The 20,697-nt window shown below is 38.1% G+C and overlaps 1 protein-coding gene across 2 annotated transcripts in view; it reads right to left on the minus strand.

The window, feature by feature from the left end:
* The window catches only part of Upf2 (UPF2 regulator of nonsense mediated mRNA decay), a 75,287-nt gene that overhangs the window by 26,066 nt on the left and 28,524 nt on the right, over positions 1-20,697 (minus strand). For both annotated transcript variants that reach the window (XM_090318894.1, XM_090318895.1), the window contains exons 8-13: positions 14,502-14,587; positions 10,533-10,641; positions 7,981-8,094; positions 6,036-6,152; positions 3,471-3,656; positions 587-790 (exon numbers count right to left, since the gene is read on the minus strand). In XM_090318894.1, the coding sequence (XP_090175020.1) occupies positions 587-790; positions 3,471-3,656; positions 6,036-6,152; positions 7,981-8,094; positions 10,533-10,641; positions 14,502-14,587 (816 nt within the window). The remainder of the gene's footprint in view (positions 1-586; positions 791-3,470; positions 3,657-6,035; positions 6,153-7,980; positions 8,095-10,532; positions 10,642-14,501; positions 14,588-20,697) is intronic.

Genomic DNA, 20,697 nt, shown 5'->3' on the forward strand with positions numbered 1-20,697 from the left:
CATGTTAAATATTCAGTCAAGCTACAACTTTCTTTGCTAACACTAAATGAACTGTAACTTCCTATTCCTTCTAATCTATTTTCTCTGCAACCTATGAATTAAGAAACAGTACATCTGGCCGGGAGTTTGGTCTAGTGGTTAAAGTGCTTGCCTAGCATGCATGAAGACCCGGGTTCAATTCCTCGGTACCACATACATAGAAAAAAGCCAGAAGTGGTGCTGAGGCTCAAGTGGTAGAGCTCTAGCCTTGAGAAAGTCCAAGGACAGTGCTCAGGCCCTGAGCTCAAGCCCAGGACTGGCAAAAAACAAAACAAAACAAAAACAACAACAACAACAACAAAAAAGAAACAGTACATCTAAATTTAACGATAAAAGGGAAGCACTCATAAAATGACCATCAATTTTCTCTAAATTAACAGGTTTACAGATTCACATTATTTAATTCTCAATAGTTACTTATAAATCATTAAAAAAAAAACTGTCCAAATAGGCCTAAAAGAACTCAATCACAGTAGGAAATCTAATACAATAAGGTTATTAGCAAATAGGATTTAAAGATGGTCACTTTAAAGGAAGTCCTTGTTACCTCCATTCCCAATCGAATATCTTCTAGAACTCCATCCACAACATGGATGCCAACATCCTCTTGATAGAGCACTAATCCCGCTAAGAGGTTGGCTACACAATGAATACTATTATATTTCACATTCCAGATGTTTATCATACAACAAATAACATAGTCTTTCACTTCTTGGTCCTGCCAGGGCAACTTTCGCATCTGTCTCAAAACCTAGATGAAGAGAATTTGGTCTAAATTATTAGGAGAAGCACAAAGAAATGTGAACAAATAATAGTCTTTTCTTCATTCTCTCAAATTTTCTTTCTTTTTCTCATTCTTTCTTTGTCAGTCCCAGGGCTTGAACTCAGGGCCTGAACACTGTCCTTGCACTTTCTCAAGGATAGAATTTTACCACTTGAGTCACAGCACCATTTCTGGCTTTTTCTATGTATGTGGTACTAAAGAATAGAACCCAGGTCTTCATGCATACTAGGCAGGGCACTCTACCAGTAAGCCAAACTCCCAGCTTCTTAATTCCCTCTAAGTTTTCAGTCAGGCCAATAGTATGATGTCACATACTCAGGTTACTGAAAGAAATAGCCAAAGTTTACTAAAAATGTTCTTTTATGTATCATTTGTTGGAAACAATTGTATTTTTTTTAATATCATTTTTTAGCATACATAAACCCAAGCCCAAGTAGTTAAAAGACAAGGTAAAACAAACCCAAGCCAGGCGTGTGGCTCATGCCTGTAATCCTAGCTACTCAGGAGGCTGAGATCTAAGGATCAAAGTTCAAAGCCAGCCCGGGCACAAAAGGACCTGAGACTCTTATTTCCAATTAATCTCTAGAAAATGGGAAGTGGGGCTTGGCTCAAGTGTAGGGCAGTAGCTTGAGCTGAAGAGCTCAGGCAGGGACAGCACCCAGGCCCAGAGTTTAAGCCCCTTGACCCACAGAAACAAAAACAAAACAAAACCAGACAGAACAGGTACTGGTGGCTCAGAAGGCTGGGACCTGAAAACCATGGTTTTGAATCAACCCAAACAGACAAAGCTGAGGGACTTATCTCTAACCAGCAAAAAGCTGGGAACAGGGGCATGGCTCAAGTAGTAGAGCACCATCAATGAGTGAAAAACCTAGTTAGAACACAAGGCCTATAATTCAAGCTCATACTCACACACACACAACCACTCAAATGGTAGAGAGCCTGCCTATAAGTGCAAGATCCTAAGCTCAAAACCACACTTACAGCTCCCTCCCCCACAAAAAGGAAGACAGTACATTAAAAATGTTGGGTTACAACAACTTAAATTCCCTTATATGTAAAATGGGAAATTAAAATTACTCATACTTTATAGTTATGATTCAACAAATTAAAATATATGAAGTACATAGGAAAGTGCCAATTACATTACTAATGGTCCCTAAATGTCAGCTTTCCTATTTCAAAAATCCTACTAGTAACTTGAAACTTGCAGAGCTCTAGCTAAAAAGCACTTTTTTATACTGTCATAAGAAGAAAATGGGTACTACTAGCTGACTGGAAAATATTCCTCTATGGTCTCCATATCCCTATATCCACAGAGGCTCTGTGTTCTTATATCACCTCTACCACACCAACACAGCATTCAATATTTTCCAACAGTTTAGCTAAGCATAAAATAGCTTTTGGTTTTGTTTTGTTTTGCCAATCCTGGGCCTTGAACTCAGGGCCTCTATCCTTGGGCTTTCTCAAGGATAGAGCTCTACCACTTGAGCCACAGCACCATTTCTGGCTTTTTTCTGGGACTGAGGAATGAAACCTGGGTCTTTGTGCACGCCAGGTAAGCACTCTACCACTAGGCCAAACTCCTGCCCCATAAAATAGTTTTAAACATTTACTACTGATAACTTAGAAAGTTCTAACTGCCAAAGCTGTACTGTCATTCCTTATCACATTCTACTTTGAGAAGAAAACTGCTATGTTTCAACTTAACAGAGTCCCCCAGGGAAATGTTCTGTTCTACAATGAAGCAAAATCATCAATTGAAAATACTGAGGAGTTTCAAATTTGTATTTAGTATCAAAATTTAAATGAGACCACTATCAATGGTTCATGGCTATAAACTTAGCAACTCATAAAGGAGAGATAATAATTTAAAGTCAGTCTAGGCAAAAAGTTATTGAAGCCCCATCTCAACCAACAGCCAAACACAGCAGTACATACCAGTCGTCCCTGCTACATGAGAGGCTGAGATCAGGAGAATTATAGCACCACACTAGCTAGAGGAAAGAAGTTCACAAACCCCTATCTCAGCTAAGATGGGATACATAAATAAGAAAATTTTTGTCCAGCCCTGCCTTGGCAAGGAGTCATCTCAAAAACAAAACAAACAAACAAACAAAAAAAACCTCTTGGGGCTGCGAGTTTAGCATAGTGGTAGAGTGCCTGCCTAGCATGCACAAAGATCCAGGTCCAATTCCTCAATACCGCAGACATAGAAAAAAGCTGGAAGTGATGCTGAGGCTCAAGTGGTAGAGCTCTAGCCTTGAGAAAGTCCAAGGACAGTGCTCAGGCCCTGAGCTCAAGCCCAGGATTGGCAAAAAACAACAATAACAACAACTCTCAAAAATAATGATGTGGCTTAAGCTCCACGCCCTAGAACTGGAAAAACAACTAAAGTTAGGGGGGAAAAAACCCTAATAAATAAGTTTAGTGGCTACTATTTTAGTGAGAAAAAGGGCTGTAAGAAAAAAGTAATGTATGTTTCAAATAAGACACACCATTATACAAATCCCTTCATAGGATGAACTGCACAAAAATCAGTCAACATAGGGTCTCTACCTCTATCTTGCTTGAATTTCTATCTGACAGCACTACCACTACTACAAGTCTTGAATTGACAATTAAGAGGTGACATAACTAAGATTACCTTCTCGGTGGTGACCTTAGAGAGATCTTTGTAGAGAAGCTTCCGGACATACTCCTGAAGAGGAGGCCGTTTCTTTTTTACTGTCTTTTCAGCCGGAGGTGGGTTGCAGTAATAATAGGCATTCTCTACCATCGTGACATATCTTGCATCAAGATGCATTGCTTGTTTCTTTCTCATCATTTGCTCCTAAAATAAAAGGGTCAAATTAAACTAAACACTTTCATGGCTTAAGTAGCAGAACTCTTATCTAGTAAGGATGAACTATGTTGAAACCCCAGGACCATCACACACAAATACTAATTCTGCATTCATGCAACCATTCAAGAAAATATTTTACTTGACACATATTACGTGTTAAGCAATATGCAAATTAATAAAAATTCCATAATGAAGAAGACAGACATAATTCTTACAACTTAGTGGTCTAGTATAGCAAGAGAGACAATTAAACTACTAATCTTTTCAATAATAATCATGATCAATGGTGTATGGAAAATGACATGGTAGCAAGACATAGAATAAAAAGAAACGTATTTTAGGAGTAAACAATGTAAGAATACTCTGAGTAAGTGACACTCAAGCTAGGATCCGAAGCATGACAGAGCTTTAGAACCACGGAAGAAGGTGCAGAGCAGAAAGCACAGTAAAAACAGAAGCCCTGAAAACAAAGTGAGGCTGAGAGGGTCTGCGAACTGAGAAAAAGCCAGGTAGCTTTTTCTGCCCTGGTTGGCCTAGAACCACAATCCTCTAGTCTGTTTCCTACACAGCTTAGGATAGGTGACAGTCAAGTACCTGAATAAAATGGAATGATTAAATATTTGATTAGTTAAAAAATACCAAAGAAGTAGAAAGAAAATTTATCAATAAAATTAAGAAATACGTGAGCAAAATGTAAAACAAATAGTAAGATGGTAGAAGCAACTGCAGCTGTATCATCAGTTACACCTTATGTTTTATGTAACTGATGACGAAGTATACCAAGTTAAAGCTATAGAATGTAAGAGTTGATTTAAAACAAGCGTGGCAGCAGCTTGAGACTGTGGAGAAGCCGAGTCATACAGGCGCTACACACTGAGTAGTTTCTGAGCTTGACCAGTGAAATCAACAATCAGTTTCAGGAAGGTGTGTTGTGGAGTAGGGTGGTTGAAGACTTCAAATTTAGGAAAGACAGCTTGGTACTGGTGGTGATTCATGCCTGTAATCTTAGCTACTCAGGAGGCAAAGATCCAAGGACCACGGTTTGAAGCTAGTCTGAGCAACAAAGTCTGTGGACTCTTACTGCCACTAAACAACCAAAGGAGCCAGAAGCAGAGCTGTGGTTCAAGTAGTAGCACTAGTCTTGTGCAAACAAGTCAGGATTACCACCCAGGACCTAAGTTCAAGCCCCAGAATGGACACAAAAAAGAATTTGAGGTGGGGTGGCGATAGCTATGTTTGATAAGCTTCAATGTTTTCTTTTCTTTTTTTAAAGAATTTATTAACATTGATTATTACATTATATTTCAAATGACATGTTTAACAAACAAGTATTCAAGAAGGGAATCTCTATATGCAATCACTGGCACTTAGTTTTTAGAACATAATCAAAATTAGGCTAAGGGTTTGTATATCATAGATATATATTAATCTATGTAATAAAACATTATGTCTATAGACATAATGGGGCTTGAAATCTGGGCCTGGGCCCTATCTCTGAGATCTTCAGCTCAAGGTTACTACCCTACTCCTTGAGCCATAGCACCCTTCCTGTTTTCTGGTGGTTAATTGGTGATAAGAGTCTCACGGACTTTAGTGCCCAGGCTAGCTTTGAACTACAATCCTAAGATCTCGGCTCCCAGAGTAGCTAGGATTACAAGCGTGAGCCATTGTGCCCAACTTGATGTTTTCTTTACTATTATATACTTAGGATCTAAAATATTGCCGAGGAGGGATATAAATAAAACTTAACAATACATTAATAAATGAATTTTCTAAAACACAGCCAAGCTCTACCACTAGAGTCTCAGCATCACTTCCAGCTTTTTTTCTATGTATGTGATACTGGGAAATTGAGCCCAGGTCCTCATGCATGCTAGGCAAGCACTCTACAACTAGCCCAAACTCCCAGCCCTATGGCCTGCTTTTTTTTTTTTTTTTTTTGCGAGTCCTGGGCTTGGGCTCAGGGCCTGAGCACTGTTCTTGGACTTTCTCAAAATTAAAGCTCTACCACTTGAGCCTCAGCACCACTTCCAGCTTTTTTCTATGTATGTGGTAGTGAAGAATCGAACCTGGGTCTTCATGCAAGCTAAGCAAGCACTCTACCACTAGGTCAAACTCCCAGTCCCTGGCCTTCTTTTTTATACTCACAAAACCATCCTAAACTGGGTGAAATATTAGGCTATTGATGAGTTCAAATGCAGCTATGTCATATCTCAGAACTGCTTCTCCATATGTATGAGATATTATATTTCAGAGAGAAATGTTTGTATGCATATAGTAGTGAAAGACAATCAGCCTTAGTCAATATTTTAACCACTGAAATAAATCAAGAACCTAAAGTTCTTACCAGAATGCTTAAGCTCTTACCAAAAGTACACTGGTCCTCAGGTGTGATTCTGGAGATCTAAAAAGAAATCGTCCACATGTTTCCAGTAGGGTACATGCCATTTCAATATGGTGATGAGAAAAGTCTGATAGAAGCATCTGGAATAAAATGAATGATGAAAAACTACAGACAACACTTCAATCTTAGTAAAGTATTTACATGCAGCAAGTGTAAAAATGTCTAGGCAGAAAATAAAATCCAGTGCACTTTTAGTAAGTGTCACTGTTGGCATCTTTGTGTTCTGCCATAAAATGCTGACATAAAAACTATATATTTAATACCTTTCCTTTCAGAAATATATTTGTCAAAGCCCTTTATATATTATTAGATATAAATATATGCTACATATGGCTATAAAATTTTTTCCATGAGTATTTGACCAAGTATCACATGACTATTATATAAAATTTCTAAACAGATAACCATACATTTTAGTATGTACCCTAATCTTTTTCTACTTACGTTTTTAAAAAAACTGAAATTTAGGTAGGTTAAAGCTCTACCACTTGAGCCTCAGCACCACTTCCGGTTTTTTTCTATGTATGTGGTACCGAGGAATCGAACCCGGGTCTTCGTGCATGCTAGGCAAGCACTTCAACCACTAGGCCAAACTCCCAGCCCCAGGACCTGAGATTCTTATCTCCAATTAATCTCTAGAAAATGGGAACTGAGGCTTGGCTCAAAGGTAGGGCACTAGCCTTGAGCTGAAGAGCTCAGAGACAGCACCCGGGCCAGAGTTCAAGCACCATGACCCACCAAAAAGGCTCTTGCCTTTAATCCTAGCTACTCAGGAGGCTGAAACTAAGGATTGTTGTTTGAAGCCAGCACAAGCAGGAAAAAGGTTTCCGATTTTTTTTTTTTTTTTTTTTTTGGCCAGTCCTGAGCTTAAACTCGGGGCCTGGGCATTGTCCTTGGGTTTTTCTCAAGGCTAGTGTTCTATAATTTGAGTCACAGCGCCACTTCCAGATTTTTCTATGTGGTATCTAGGGATTTAACCTGGGTTTCATGCATGTGAAACTCTTTTCTCCAATTAATCACCCAAAAGCTGGAAGTGGAACTGTGGATCCAGTGGTAGAGCACTATTAGCCTTGAACAAAATAGTTCAAGGACAGCAGCCAAACCCCGAGTTCAAGTCCAGGATTAGTACATACACACAAGAATAATGCTTCATACCTTTCAGACTACTTTGAAAACAGTTTAGTGAAACTACTTTTATTAGTATTTGCAAAATATACCTTTTCCATCTTTTTACTTTAACCTCTCATTGTGGGAAGAGGGAGTGCTGAGGTCTGAATTCAGGGCCTGATGCTTGCTAAGCTAAGCCATGTCTCTCCATGTCTCTAAGCCCTGTTTTTTGACGAGGTGAGAGGCAGATTACATTTACAGCTTGGGATGGATGACAGATAAGTGTCACAGTTTTTTTGTTGTTGTTGTTTTTCTTTTCTTTCTTTTTTTTTTTTTTTTGCATGCACTCATATTTTGCCAGTCCTGGGGCTTGAACTCAAGACCTAGGCACTGTCCGTGGGCTTTTTCAAGGCTCTATCCCTTGCGCCGCAGTGCCACTTCTGGCTTCTTTTTGTTTTTCTGTGTATTTGGTACCAAGGAATTGAACCCAAGGCTTAGTGCATATTAGGCAGGCACTCTACCACTAGGCCAGGCTCCTGTTTTAAATCAAGTCTTATATTCTTACAGCTTTAACTTGACGCATTTTATCATCAATTATATAAAACATACAGGTTAACAGATGATAAACTGCAGTTGCTTCTACCATCTTATTATTTGTTGTACATTCTGTTCATGTCCTATTTTAATGATTACTTAACTTTTCTTTCTACTTTGGTTTTTTTTTTTAACTATTCAAACATTTGATTATTCCATTTTATTCACTACTTTAAATTTTTCTATTACAAACAAATCGGCACTAACCTTTAAACAATGCAATGTATCATTTTTTGTGAACATTTTAAACTTCGTCAGTTCTCCAATAAAACGAACAGTTTTGTTCTTTGTTTCAATATTGATCTGGTCCTTTTTTCGAACCTACAATTGAAAGAAAAATATTGCTGAAATAATCAACATTTGGAGTCACTCTGATAAGACCTACTATTTTTAATATGCTAGATTCATTCCAAGCATTTCAAATTGGGTCTAATTTATTACTTTCAAATTATTCTAAGGAAAAATTCCTCTGTATAACACTCACCCTAGAAAGTATTCCACAAAAGTTCTATATCACAGAATTTAGAGAGATAATGCATTTTCTCATACTTAAAGAGGCTCTAAAAATACACATACACAACTATTTAACTGCTTAAATCAACAGTTCTCAAGTTTTTTGAAACATAAATCTTCCTCTTCAAATGTTACCATATCAATTAGCAGCCCATTGCGTTTCTTGTTGTTGTGTTATTTCTGCCTGTACTTCTAGCTACTCGGGAGGCTAAGATCTGAGGATCTCAGTTCAAAGCCAACCCAGGCACTAAAGACCATGAGACTCTTATCTCCAATTAATCACTAGAAAACAGAAAGTGGGGCTGTGGCTCAAGGGGTAAGGTGGTAGCCTTGAGTTGAAGAGCTCAGGGTCAACACCCAGGCCCAGGAGTAGGGCAGTAGCCTCGAGCTAAAGAGCTCAGGGACAGCACCCAGGCCCAGAGTTCAAGCCCCACAACTGACAAAATACAATACAATAAAATAAAATAAACACAGGCCTTCCCTACAACTCAGCCATACCAGTCCTAGGCATGTACTCTGAACATCATGAGCCAGGATATGATAAGGACATCTACACATCCATGTTCATTGCCATATTAATCACAATAGCCAAGATATGGAAAGAAACAGCACAGATACCCTCAACAGATGAGTAGATAAAAAAAAAAAAAACCTGTGGTACCTGCATCCAATGGAATTTTATACAGCCATTAGAAAAGATAAAATGTCATTTGCAGAAAAATGGATGGAACTAGAACAAATCATGGTAAGTGAGGTAAGCCAAGCTCAGAGAGACACATGACATATGTTCTCTCTGATATTCAGAGGCTATATCTAAAATGCACTGGGACATGACAAATTATCCAGGATAGGATACTTTTAGAGAATCACAAAGGCACAATGCCCAAGTGCCTACTTATATAAAATAATATACACATACTGAAAAGAACTCCAAAATATGGAAACAAAAGATTTTTTTTTAAGTTTTTGAAGTTCTGTCTTCTTTACCTTATATGTGGTATTTTCACATGTATATCTTTGGTAGTGTTAAGAGAGGGCACAGAACTCCAGGAACAAGGGATGAAAAAGTACAGCAAGGGAGCTCACTGGACATTAATGGAAGTCAACTATACAACTTGTGGGTGGTAACAAGACGGGGGGAACTGGGAGAGAAAACAGATGAGACTACAAAAGGAAATGTACTGACTCATGTAAATGTAACCACCTCTATAATAACAAATTTAAAAAAATAAAACTTCCCTTCTCTTCTTTGTATTTATGTCTGTTTCTCCACTTTATCTTACGGTTCCTGACCTCAGAAACTGTTTGAGTGTTCAACAATACTAATGATTTGCATATAATGAGTACAATAAGCACTACTAAACACAACAAATATTTCCTGACTTTATATTACAAACAACTTATTATAAAGCTAGGAATTTAAATACAATTGTTTACTAGCTAATCTAAACATATGAATTTAAATCATTTTCAGGACTTTTTTGGGTGGGAGGTGTTAACTCCAGAGTGAATTCAGGGGCTTATTGGTTGCTTGGCAGATTGCTAGGCAAATTCTCTACACCATCAATACTCTAGCCTACCATACTTACTCGAAGTAACCTCTACCCTATCATTTTTACTCCACCAAGTCTGTGGCTGAAGCTCAATCAATTCCAAAGCATGACTAATTAGTAAGGAATTAGAAGAACTATTAACACATAGTCTGAATTCCTAGGACTGGAAAGGAAGGGAAACTGTATGCTTCCCTCACCAGGCCCCTGGTATATGCCAGACAGAGTACCACTTAAAAACAATTCCCCACCATCCAGGATAAAGAATTTTAAGGAAAAAATTAGTAAGAAATGGGAAAGAGCAAAATTCACTCAAGCCTTCGAATTTATGGAAATTCTTGTGCTCTGAATATCTGTACTTCAACGCGACTCTTCAGTGTCAATCTTGTTTCTTCTGGACCAGTACTTCATCAACCTTGGAAAATGTTTTTTAATTCTTAAGTACAAAAAGCACTTACATAAGGGAATAAGACAGGAACAAGGTTCCCTTTTTTGTTGGAATATCACCAATTTCAAGCTTTGTTGAGTATATTTAAAATTTTGGAATTCCATAAATTCTGAACTGTTATATTATTAAAGTTCAAAAGTATACTTACATACAAAATAATATCTCTCAAAGAATTCTCACTTGAAATTCACTTGATGTATAAATATACATAGACATATATATTACAAAATAAAAGCTTAAATACATACATGGAATCTGAAATCCCCCCTCAGCATGGAACAAAGATCCTCTGCTACATCAGACATGCAGGGATGCAATGTAGCGACCAATCGTGCATAAAATGGTAACAAATCCAACCTGCAAAAGTTATGTATATGTGTAAAAGGAAAGCAAGACCAGAAGTAATTCATTTTTAAAATCAATTTTCCCAGATATAAAAACTAATCACTCATACACAGGCTTATTTATGATCATCTTGAAATATCTGGGAATTCAATAAGCTTTTAAAGTTTATTAATCATTTAGCATTTTCTATTCAGTTATTTATCATATCTGTAATTTGACTAACTATATAATTTTGATAAAATATGATATGCTGAAAGAGGAAAATCAGACATTTTAACATGACTTAAGCCTTGAATTACATAATTATTGACTATTTACCAAATTAGAGATAACTTAAAAAGTGTAAAACAGGGCTGGGAGCATGGCCACTGGTAGAGTGCTAGCCTAGCAGGCACGAAGACCCAGGTTCAATTCCTCAGTACCACATACACAAACAAAAAGCAGGAAGTGTTGCTGTGGCTCAAGTGGTAGAGAGCTAGCCTTGAGAAAACTGAAGGCAGTGCCCAGGCCAAGCCCCAGGACTGCCCCCCCCAAAAAAAATGGTACAAAACAGAATCCTTTCATCTAACAAGGGGTAACTTATTTGGAATTTTCCATGTCTAAAATTAACAGTAACCAATAACCTAAAACCATTTAAGAAGTGACAATAGTATTGTAAAATCTACAGTTGCTTCCATAGTTTAATGGTCACAGAACCACTTAGACCTCACTCAAGATCTCACTTTAGACGGCATAGAAGGACATGGAATGCATGTCACCCTTGTCTGCTGTCAGGACACTCTTTCCCATCAAATGTGGTTGCAGCTCCAGAAGCCTGCTTAACCACCACCCCAGGCAGCCACTACTAATTGGAATCAACTCTCCATTGTAGTTTCCATTTCTGGCACAGATACCATTTTATAAAATCTGATTGATAAGTAATTTAACACTCTGAAGATCACAGGATGAAAATGAAAAGCAGTGCTAACTGCTTAGAAAGCAGCTACACTGACAGCAGCAACTAATGGCAGCTAACAAAGGAGGCAAGGGCGGTAAAAAGTAAACCACAGGAGCTAAAGCTATGACAGCCTAAGGCCATTTAGAACAGAAACAAATTATCCTGTAAGTCTTAATTGGTTCTGAATAGAACATTATGCTACAGAATTGTGCAAAAAATCATTTGTTATAAGAAAAAAACTATGTATTATGAAAGGCTTAAGAAAACTCCTAGCAGAAATAGATTTACCCTGAGACACAAGGATCTTACACCTTACACAAGGTGTAAGAATGGAAATATATTGGGCCGGGAGTTTGGCCTAGTGGTTAAAGTGCTTGCCTAGCATGCACGAAGACCCGGGTTCGATTCCTCGGTACCACATACATAGAAAAAAGCCAGAAGTGGTGCTGAGGCTCAAGTGGTAGAGCTCTAACCTTGAGAAAGTCCAAGGGCAGTGCTCAGGCCCTGAGCTGAAGCCCAGGACTGGCAAAAAAAAAAAAAAAGAATGGAAATATTCATACCTAAAATCCTCAAAAAGCTTTGTATTCCATTTATGCCTTTATTATTATTTTTCTTTCTTTTTTGCCAATCCTACAGCTCAAACTCTGGGCTTGGGTACTCTCCCTAATCTCCTTTATGCTCAAGGCTAGTACTCTCCCATTTGTGCCACATGCCACTTCCAGCTTTTCTGTGATTAATAAGAGATGAGATTCTCACAGACTTTCCTGCCCGGACTACACTGGAACCACAACCCTCAGATCTCAGCCTCCTGAGTAGCCAGAATTACAGGCATGAGCGGTCAGCACCTGGCTATTACTTCTTTTTAAAATACCAATTATTTCTTATTAATATGCCAGGGCCAACTATAGACAGTACACACACTGAGTCCTAATAACCATGCTATTAGATAGATCTTATAGACACCATTCTAGAAACCTCAGATCAAAGAATGCAGACACTACATAGTTGTAAATGAATACCTTAAAAAAATTATTCTCTCTCTGTATATACACATGCATATGTGTACAGTATGTACATATACACATACACACGTGTACAAATGTATACATATATATACACAAACGTATAGTGTGTGCATACATGTGCATGCTCAAAGTAGTTCAAAAACCTTTACATCAGACCTGAAATTTTAAAATTACTGCAAGAGGCAGTAGAGGAAACACTGTAATTTATATGTATATGTGTATATATATATATACACATACTGTACATATATATATATGTACATACAGAGAGACACAGACAGGGCTCAGAGACAGATCACTTGATTAGCATGCAGAAGGCCCCTAGGTTAGATCTACACCACCACAAAAAAACAACAAAAGATTTTCTCTAAAGAAAGTACTACAGCAGGAATTATGCCAAAAAAAGGTAAAATATAATCAACCAAAGATTGAGGTCACTTACTCTGAAATCCACAACCAAATGCCCTTTTGAGTTTTTTTTCACAATGCTGCTTTTCTCAATGCAATAGTGCCATCCAGTGGTATAATATATTAACATTTCAAAAAACAACAAAAATTCTTTCATAGCTGCAAATTTAGTGAGAAAGATCCAACTGAAAGTCTCATAAGAAAGCCAGCAAATCTTCCTGAAAGCCTAGAACAGGCTGGGCTTCAGTGGCTCACGCCTATAATCCTAGCTATTCAGGAAGCTAAGATCTGAGGATAGAGGTTCAAAGCTAGCCTTGGCAGGAAAGTCTATGAGACTCTAGTCACAGAAAAAAACAGAAATACACACTGTAAGCTCAAGTGGTAGAATGTTAGCCTTGAACAAAAGGAGCCCAGGGACAGTGCCCAGGCTCAGAGTTTAAAAAAAAAAAAAAAAGAATTAAGACAATGGTTTCTATTAGGACCAATGGGATAGAGAGGATGGTAGGTAAGCCCGGTTTGAGTGAGTCATGAGTCATGTCTATAACCTTAGCCTCTCAGGAAGCTGAGATCTGAGGAGAATTTGAAAGGCTTGAATTACTCACGACGTAATTATTAATGTAACTTCCACTTCTATCCATGAAGTGGTAGGGGATCTCTAAGTTGTTATAATAACTCAAATAATTTGAAAATTTTAATTTAAATTTTTATAAATTAGCACTGAATTAAAATATTTGCACAAAATAAAAATCTTCCCCAAACCTGTACCTTTTATTATTTTATATAGCCCATGCAGGCCTCAAACCCTGCCTGAGTCTCCTGAATACTAAGATTACAAAGCATGAACCAGCATGCCTGACAAGTTAGTTTAAAATGTTTTCTTAAATAATAGGAAAATAGGACTGGGAATATGGCTTAGTGGTAACGTTCTTGCCTGACATGCATAAAAGCCCTGGGTTTGATTCCTCAATACCACATAAATAGAAAAGGCCAGTAGTAGTAGTAGTAGTGTGGCTCAAGTGCTAGCCTTGAGTAAAAAAAAATTCAGGGACAGTGCCCAGGCCTTGAGTTCAAGCCCCAGGACTTGGAAAAAATATATAATATTTTTAAAAAGATGATGTGACTGATTTAAAGACATCATTCAAGCTGAGGACATTAGCTTATGTCTGTAATCCTAGCTACCAGGAGGCTGAGATCTAAGGATTTCATTCCAAAGCCATCCTGGGAAGGAAGACCTTATCTTCAATTAATCAAAGAAAAAGCCAAAGTGGAGTTGTGGTTCAAGTGGTATAGTGCTAACCTTGAGCAAAGGAAGCTCAAGAACAGCACCCAGGCTCAGAGTTTAAGCCCCAGTACTAGAAAAAAAAATAGGGGGGGGGGGGGGCGCGGAGAAAGAGGAAAGAAAAGAGAGATTTTTAGTTTTCGCTTTACTATTACTACTACCACTAACTACTACTGCTACTACCACAGAGTAAAACCAACAAATTATTCTTTGCAAAACCTACCTTTGTCTAGGAACTATGAAGAGTGCTCGTACCAACTTCTTCCTGTTGGCTTTTGTGTTCATGTTCATGCAGAAATCCATTGCTGCCTACAAGAGAAAGAACAAACTTCCTTCCTTAAAAACTTAATTGCTTCATCCTAAACATTTCAAATGGGTTTAAGAAACTGTACTGTAAAAATATGCAAACAAAACAATTACTCTGGCCTACAATGGGTGGGTGGTTCACATCTATAATCCTAGCTATTCAGGAAGCTGACATCTGAGGATAGCAGGCTGTAGTCAGCCCTGGCAGACAAATCTGAGACATATTCCAGTGAGCCGGAAAAAGCCAGAGGAGAGTTGTAATCAAGTGGGAGAGAGCCAGCCATGAGCAAAAAAGCTCAGTGAGGACACAGTTCAAGCCCTAGTGATCACACACACACACACATACACACACACATACACATACACACACACACACACACACACACACACACAGAGTCCTCTTCTCCTTACATATCTAAAAACATGTACTTTTTTTTTTTTAATGCAGCCTTGTGTTGAGAACAGAACTCAAGGGAATAGCTTAGAAGGCCTACCATGAGATGTTTGACAACTGCCTGTATAAAAAGTATAAATCAATGCTTTAAAAGACAAGTAAATCAAGCCAGGCGCTGGTGGCTCATGCCTGCAATTCTAGCTACTCAGGAGGGTGAGATCTGAGGACTGAAGTTCAAAGCCAGCCCACACACTAAAGTCCGTGAGACTCTTATCTCTAATTAACTACCGGAAAACTGAAAGTGTTGCTATGGCTCAAGTGGCAAAGCACTTGCCTTGAGCTGAAAAGCTCAGGGACAAAGCCCAGGTCCAAGGTTCAAACCCCACAACGGACCAAAAAAAAAAAAAGGAAGAGTAAATCAGTTTTAGTATCAAGGGCTACAATGCTTGCCTAGGATGTGTAAACCCTGAATTCCATCAAAGATCTTTGTAAGACAAAAAAAATTAATCATAATAAGGATAACCAAAAGTCAGTAATATTTTAGGGGGAAAAGTACCCAATAATTCATTCATGTTTAACATCTAACATAAACACAGAAGAAAAGCTGGAAAAGGTATATATGAAGAAGTCCCAATGTCCCTCAGTCTACAGGAATTGGCCTAGGAATCCCCAGAGATATCTAAGTTCACAGCTCTAGTCTCTTACAGAGAGTATGGTAGGTCATACTTATAATTCCAGGTACTCAGGAGGCAGAGACTGGGAGGATCTCAATTCAAGGCCAATCCAAGCAAAAAGTTAGGAAGACTCTATCTCAACCAAATATCTGGGTATGGTAGCATATGACTGTGATCCCCGCTAACCAGGTGGCATAAGTAGGAGGATCACAACTCAGAGACAGCTCTAGACAAAAACATGAGAATCTAACCAAAACTAACTAAAGCAGAAAATGACTGGCGTTTGATTCAAGTTGTAGACTACCTGCCTAGCAAGCACAAAGATCTAAGGTCAAACCCAAACTGTGCCTTTAAAAACAAAGAGATCAGGGGGCCGGGAGTTTGGCCTAGTGGTAGAGTGCTTGCCTACCATGCATGAAGACCCAGGTTCGATTCCTAGGTAACACATACATAGAAAAAAGCCGGAAGTGGTACAACTCTAGCCTTGAGAAAAAAAAAAAAAAGTCCAAGGACAGTGCTCAGGCCTTGAGCTCAAGCCCAGGACTGGTAAAAAACAAACAAACAAACAAACAAACAAAAACAAAGAAATCAGTACATAGCTCATATTTCTAATCTTAGCTACTGAGGAAGCTGAGATCTGAGGGGCTCAATTCGAAGTCAGCCTGGGCAGGAAAGTCTGATTAATCACCAAAAAGAGCTGGAAGTGGAGCTGTGGCCTAAGTGAGCAAAAAGAGCTCAGAGACAGTACCCAGGGCCCTGAGTTCAAGCCCCAGGACTGGTACACATACACAAGAAAAATACAATCCAATAAAAAAAAATAAAAATTTGTGATTAAATTATATGGAGCTTTGTAGGAAAAAGAAAGAAATATACAATCCATATTTTAAAAATTACAGATAAGCTGAGACACTAATGGCTTATATCTGTTTTCCTAGCTACTCAATAAACTTAATAAGATCCAGAGGAATGGAGTAAAAGTTCGTAAGTCTCCATCTTCAAAACAACCAGCTAAAGGCATGTCTCAAGTGGTAGAGTGCCAGCCAAGTTACTCTAACAAGCCAAGTAAGTTTAAAGCCTACATTCAAACCTAGTACCAAAAATCAAACACATACACACACACCCCCAAGGTTAAATTCATACATCCATACAGTAATATATATATATATATATATAAAGCCATAATAATTAATTCTAATACACATTACCCTAGTATGAGATCCTTTTCCACTATAGCTTTTATATTAATACTCAAAAAGAGGGCAGGAGTGCCAAGAGTTCTCTCCTATCTTGTTTATGGTCAGTGAATATACCAATTTTGCAGGGGACAAAGTCAGTCATATCCAAAATTTAAAAAAAAACTATTATTTTAAGAATGGTTTCTGCGATATTCTATAGAAAAAAAGAAAAACAACACAACCACTTAAGATAAATGCTGTGATTACTGAGTTTCTGAAAGCTGTAGTTGACTCAATTACATTCAAGGAAGACAATTCAGAATGTTTCAAGTCCATTAGATTACATGAATAGTTACTAACATAATTCTAAATTATTTGAAAAAAGACTAAAAGTAGACAAATAACTTAATGTCTGAAATTCTGTAGAAGGGACTCTCAAAACACTACATGAGAAAAAGGGCAAAAAATTATACATTTAATGAGTAAAATATTAACTAAAGAAATAGTTTCTACATTTCTGGTTTTAGGAGCAGTTTATAATCTTAATATTATTATTATTTTTTTTTTTTTGCCAGTCCTGGGCTTGAGCTCAGGGCCTGAGCACTGTCCTTGGACTTCCTCAAGGCTAGAGCTCTACCACTTGAGCCTCAGCACCACTTCCGGCTTTTTTCTATGTATGTGGTACCGAGGAATCGAACCCGGGTCTTCATGCATGGTAGGCAAGCACTTTAACCACTAGGCCAAACTCCCGGCCTATAATCTTAATATTATTAAAGACTTGAAAATGTGTGCTTATATAGGGAACACCTATCAACATTTACTGTACCAGAAATAAAAATTGTAAAATTTCAGAAACACCTTGAAGTTTTTTGTTGTTGTTGTTATTGTTGTTGCAAGTCTTGGGGCTTGAACTCAGGGCCTGGGCACTATCCTTGGACACTTTTTGCTCAAGGCTAGCAATCTGCCACTTGAGCCACATCGTCACAGCTTTTTCTGTGCATGTGGTTCCAGGGAATCAAACCCAGGGCTTCAAGCATGCTACCACTAGGCCAGGCTCCCAGCCCCTTAAGTTTTTGTTTTGTTAACATTAAAAAAAAACAGATTAAATAAAATAACAACCAAGGGCCAGAAGTTTGGCCTAGTGGTAGAATGCTTCCCTAGCAAGCATGAGGACCTGGGTTCGATTCTTCCATATCACATACTAGAAAAAGCCAGAAGTGGTGCTGTGGCTCAAGTGGCAGAGCACTAGCCTTGAAGAAAGCACTAGGACAGTGCTCAGGCCCTGAGTTCAAGCCCCAGAACTGGTGGTAATAATAAAAATAATAATAAATAACTTCCAAGGGCCAGGAATGTGGCCTAATGGTAGAGTGCTTGACTAGCATGCACAAAGCCCTGGGTTCAAGTTTTCAGTACACATACACAGAAAAGGCTGGAAGTGGCTCAAGTGATAGAGTACTAATCTTGTGAAAGCTCAAGGACAGTGCCCAAGCCCCGAATTCAAGCCCCAGGACTAGCAAAAAAAAAAAAAAATTAATGGGAGAAGAATGGCAGGCCTTTACAACAGATGGATTCTTTTTATCTATCTACATACTGTCTGTTTCAATGTGTTGTTTTATATAAATGTATATAAGAACATATGGCTTTACATATACATGTGGGTGGGAAAACAGAGGTAAATTTTAATTCTTTTCAGTAATTGTAGTTCTTTTTTTTTTAAACTCTGTCAAAACTTGACAAGTGGTAGTTTCTGCAGAGGTAGCAGCAATGTGGAATCTGAATCATACCAATAAACATTTTTTTGCTCTGTTAAGTTGAAATCAATTGGGCTAACTGGAACCCCTTTGTGTAACTACTTAAAAGATAATAAAAACCAAAATGAACCTATTATTCTATCTTATACTTTGAAGAACTCTAGCACTCATGAAAGAATTTTAACACTGATCACTAAGAATAGTTTGCGATCAGGCATACAAATTAACATATATTTAAAAATTACATTATTTAGTATATTGATCTCATCAGAATAGACTCATTAATAAAATCTCTCTGGTTTTGTTTTGTTTTTTGGTGCCAGTAATGGGGCTTGAATTTAGAGAGCCTCTTACTCTTACTAGACTTTCCTACTCATACTGTTTCTTTACTACTTCAATCATACCTCTACTCCCAATAAATTTTTTTAAAATTTTTTTGCCAGTCCTGGGGCTTGAACTCAGAACCTGAGCATTGTTCTTGGGCTTTCTCAAGGCTGGAGCAATACCACTTGAGCCACAGCACCACTTCTGGCTTTTTAAAATGTATGTTGTACCAAGGCATCGAACCTGGGTCATGATGCATGGTAGGCAAGCCCCCTACCACTAGGTCACCCTCCCAGGCCCTTAATAAAATCTTTTTAGAAAAGAACTGAGAAAGTATCAAGCTTATGACTATGGACTTATTCTCTAAATTTTTAACTTGCTCTGAAAACTCATCTGACCACTGGCAATGTTTTTAGTTCTCCTTAAAATGATGGGCTCACTGTTTACTTCAGAAAACCTGCTAATATCCAGGATGAAATACCCATCACTTGTACATAAGTTTTTCCTATCAAAAATGGTTCTCTATAATAAAAATGACTAGGTTAGCTTGCCACTCAATCACACAAATATTTCTCTTAAGACAATCTTGAGACTGAAATGTCCTACATGTCTTTCTCAATGGAAGATTAAAAGGATGCATGCTCAAAGGCTGAAATGTAATAAAAATCACTCATTTTTATGTGTTTACCAAGGATATTAAATTACAGTTTTGCAAACAGACATCAAAACCAGTAAAGAGGAGGAAAAGGGGACCAGGAGTTTGGCCTAGTGGTAGAGTGCTTGCCTAGCATGCACAAAGACCCAGGTTCCTTGGTACCACATACATTAAAAAAAAAGCCAGAAGTGGTGCTGTGGTTCAAGTGGTAGAGCTCTAGCCCAAGGACAGTGCTCAGGCCCTGAGTTCAAGCCCAGGACTGGCAACAAAAAGAAAAAAAAAAAAAAAGGAAAGGAGAGGGGGAAAACACGGGCATTATTAGAAAAAGAGTTGTCATTTTATAGACTCCCTTGAAAGCACCTTGGATGCAACCAGTAATCCAGAGGATACTTTCAGAATCTCTCACTCAGTATGATGGCTCAAGTCTCTCTTTCAGTCATAATTTAAGAGATAGAGATTACAAAGAACATAGTTCAAGGAGTGGCCCATCACAAAGTTAGTAACAATACCATCATAACAAATACATTGGGCATAATGGTTCATCATATCTGTAGTCCCAGCTACCTAGGAAAAACCTATGTGAAAGGATCTGGGTCTGATGTTGGCCTCAGGGAAAAATATAAAACCATATCTTTAAAAAAGTAACTAAAATAGGTATAGTAGCTCACATATGCCATCCAAAATACACAAAAGATATAATCAGGAGGATCACAGTCCAGGATGGACTAAGCAAAAACCCAAAACCCTTTCTGAAAAATAAAGCAAAAAGGGCTAGAGCACAGTTCAATTGCTATAGCTTCTCTATAGCAAGCACAGGGCCCTGAATTTCAAGTCCAGTCCTGGCACAATGTAAGAGGGAGAGGGCGATACTTTCATATGGACTAGGATATGGTTCAACTGATAAAGCACCTGACTAACAATCCTAAGGCTCTAGGGTTCAGTCCTTAGAACTGAGAGTAAGAGAGGAGGAAAGGGGAGAGGACAAAACAACAAAGCTTCTCTGATATAAAACATTACTCTCCAAGCAGAAGGATCCCCACATGAAGGGAAAAGCCTACAGTATCCCAGAGGCAGTTATACTGCTAAATAGAGCATCACCTCCAATTTGATTGGTTTATACAAGTTCCATAAAACACTCCA

This window comes from Megascapheus bottae, chromosome 26 (assembly GCF_031878675.1).
Source record: "Megascapheus bottae isolate mThoBot1 chromosome 26, mThoBot2.hap1, whole genome shotgun sequence".
Classification (NCBI taxonomy): domain Eukaryota; kingdom Metazoa; phylum Chordata; class Mammalia; order Rodentia; family Geomyidae; genus Megascapheus; species Megascapheus bottae.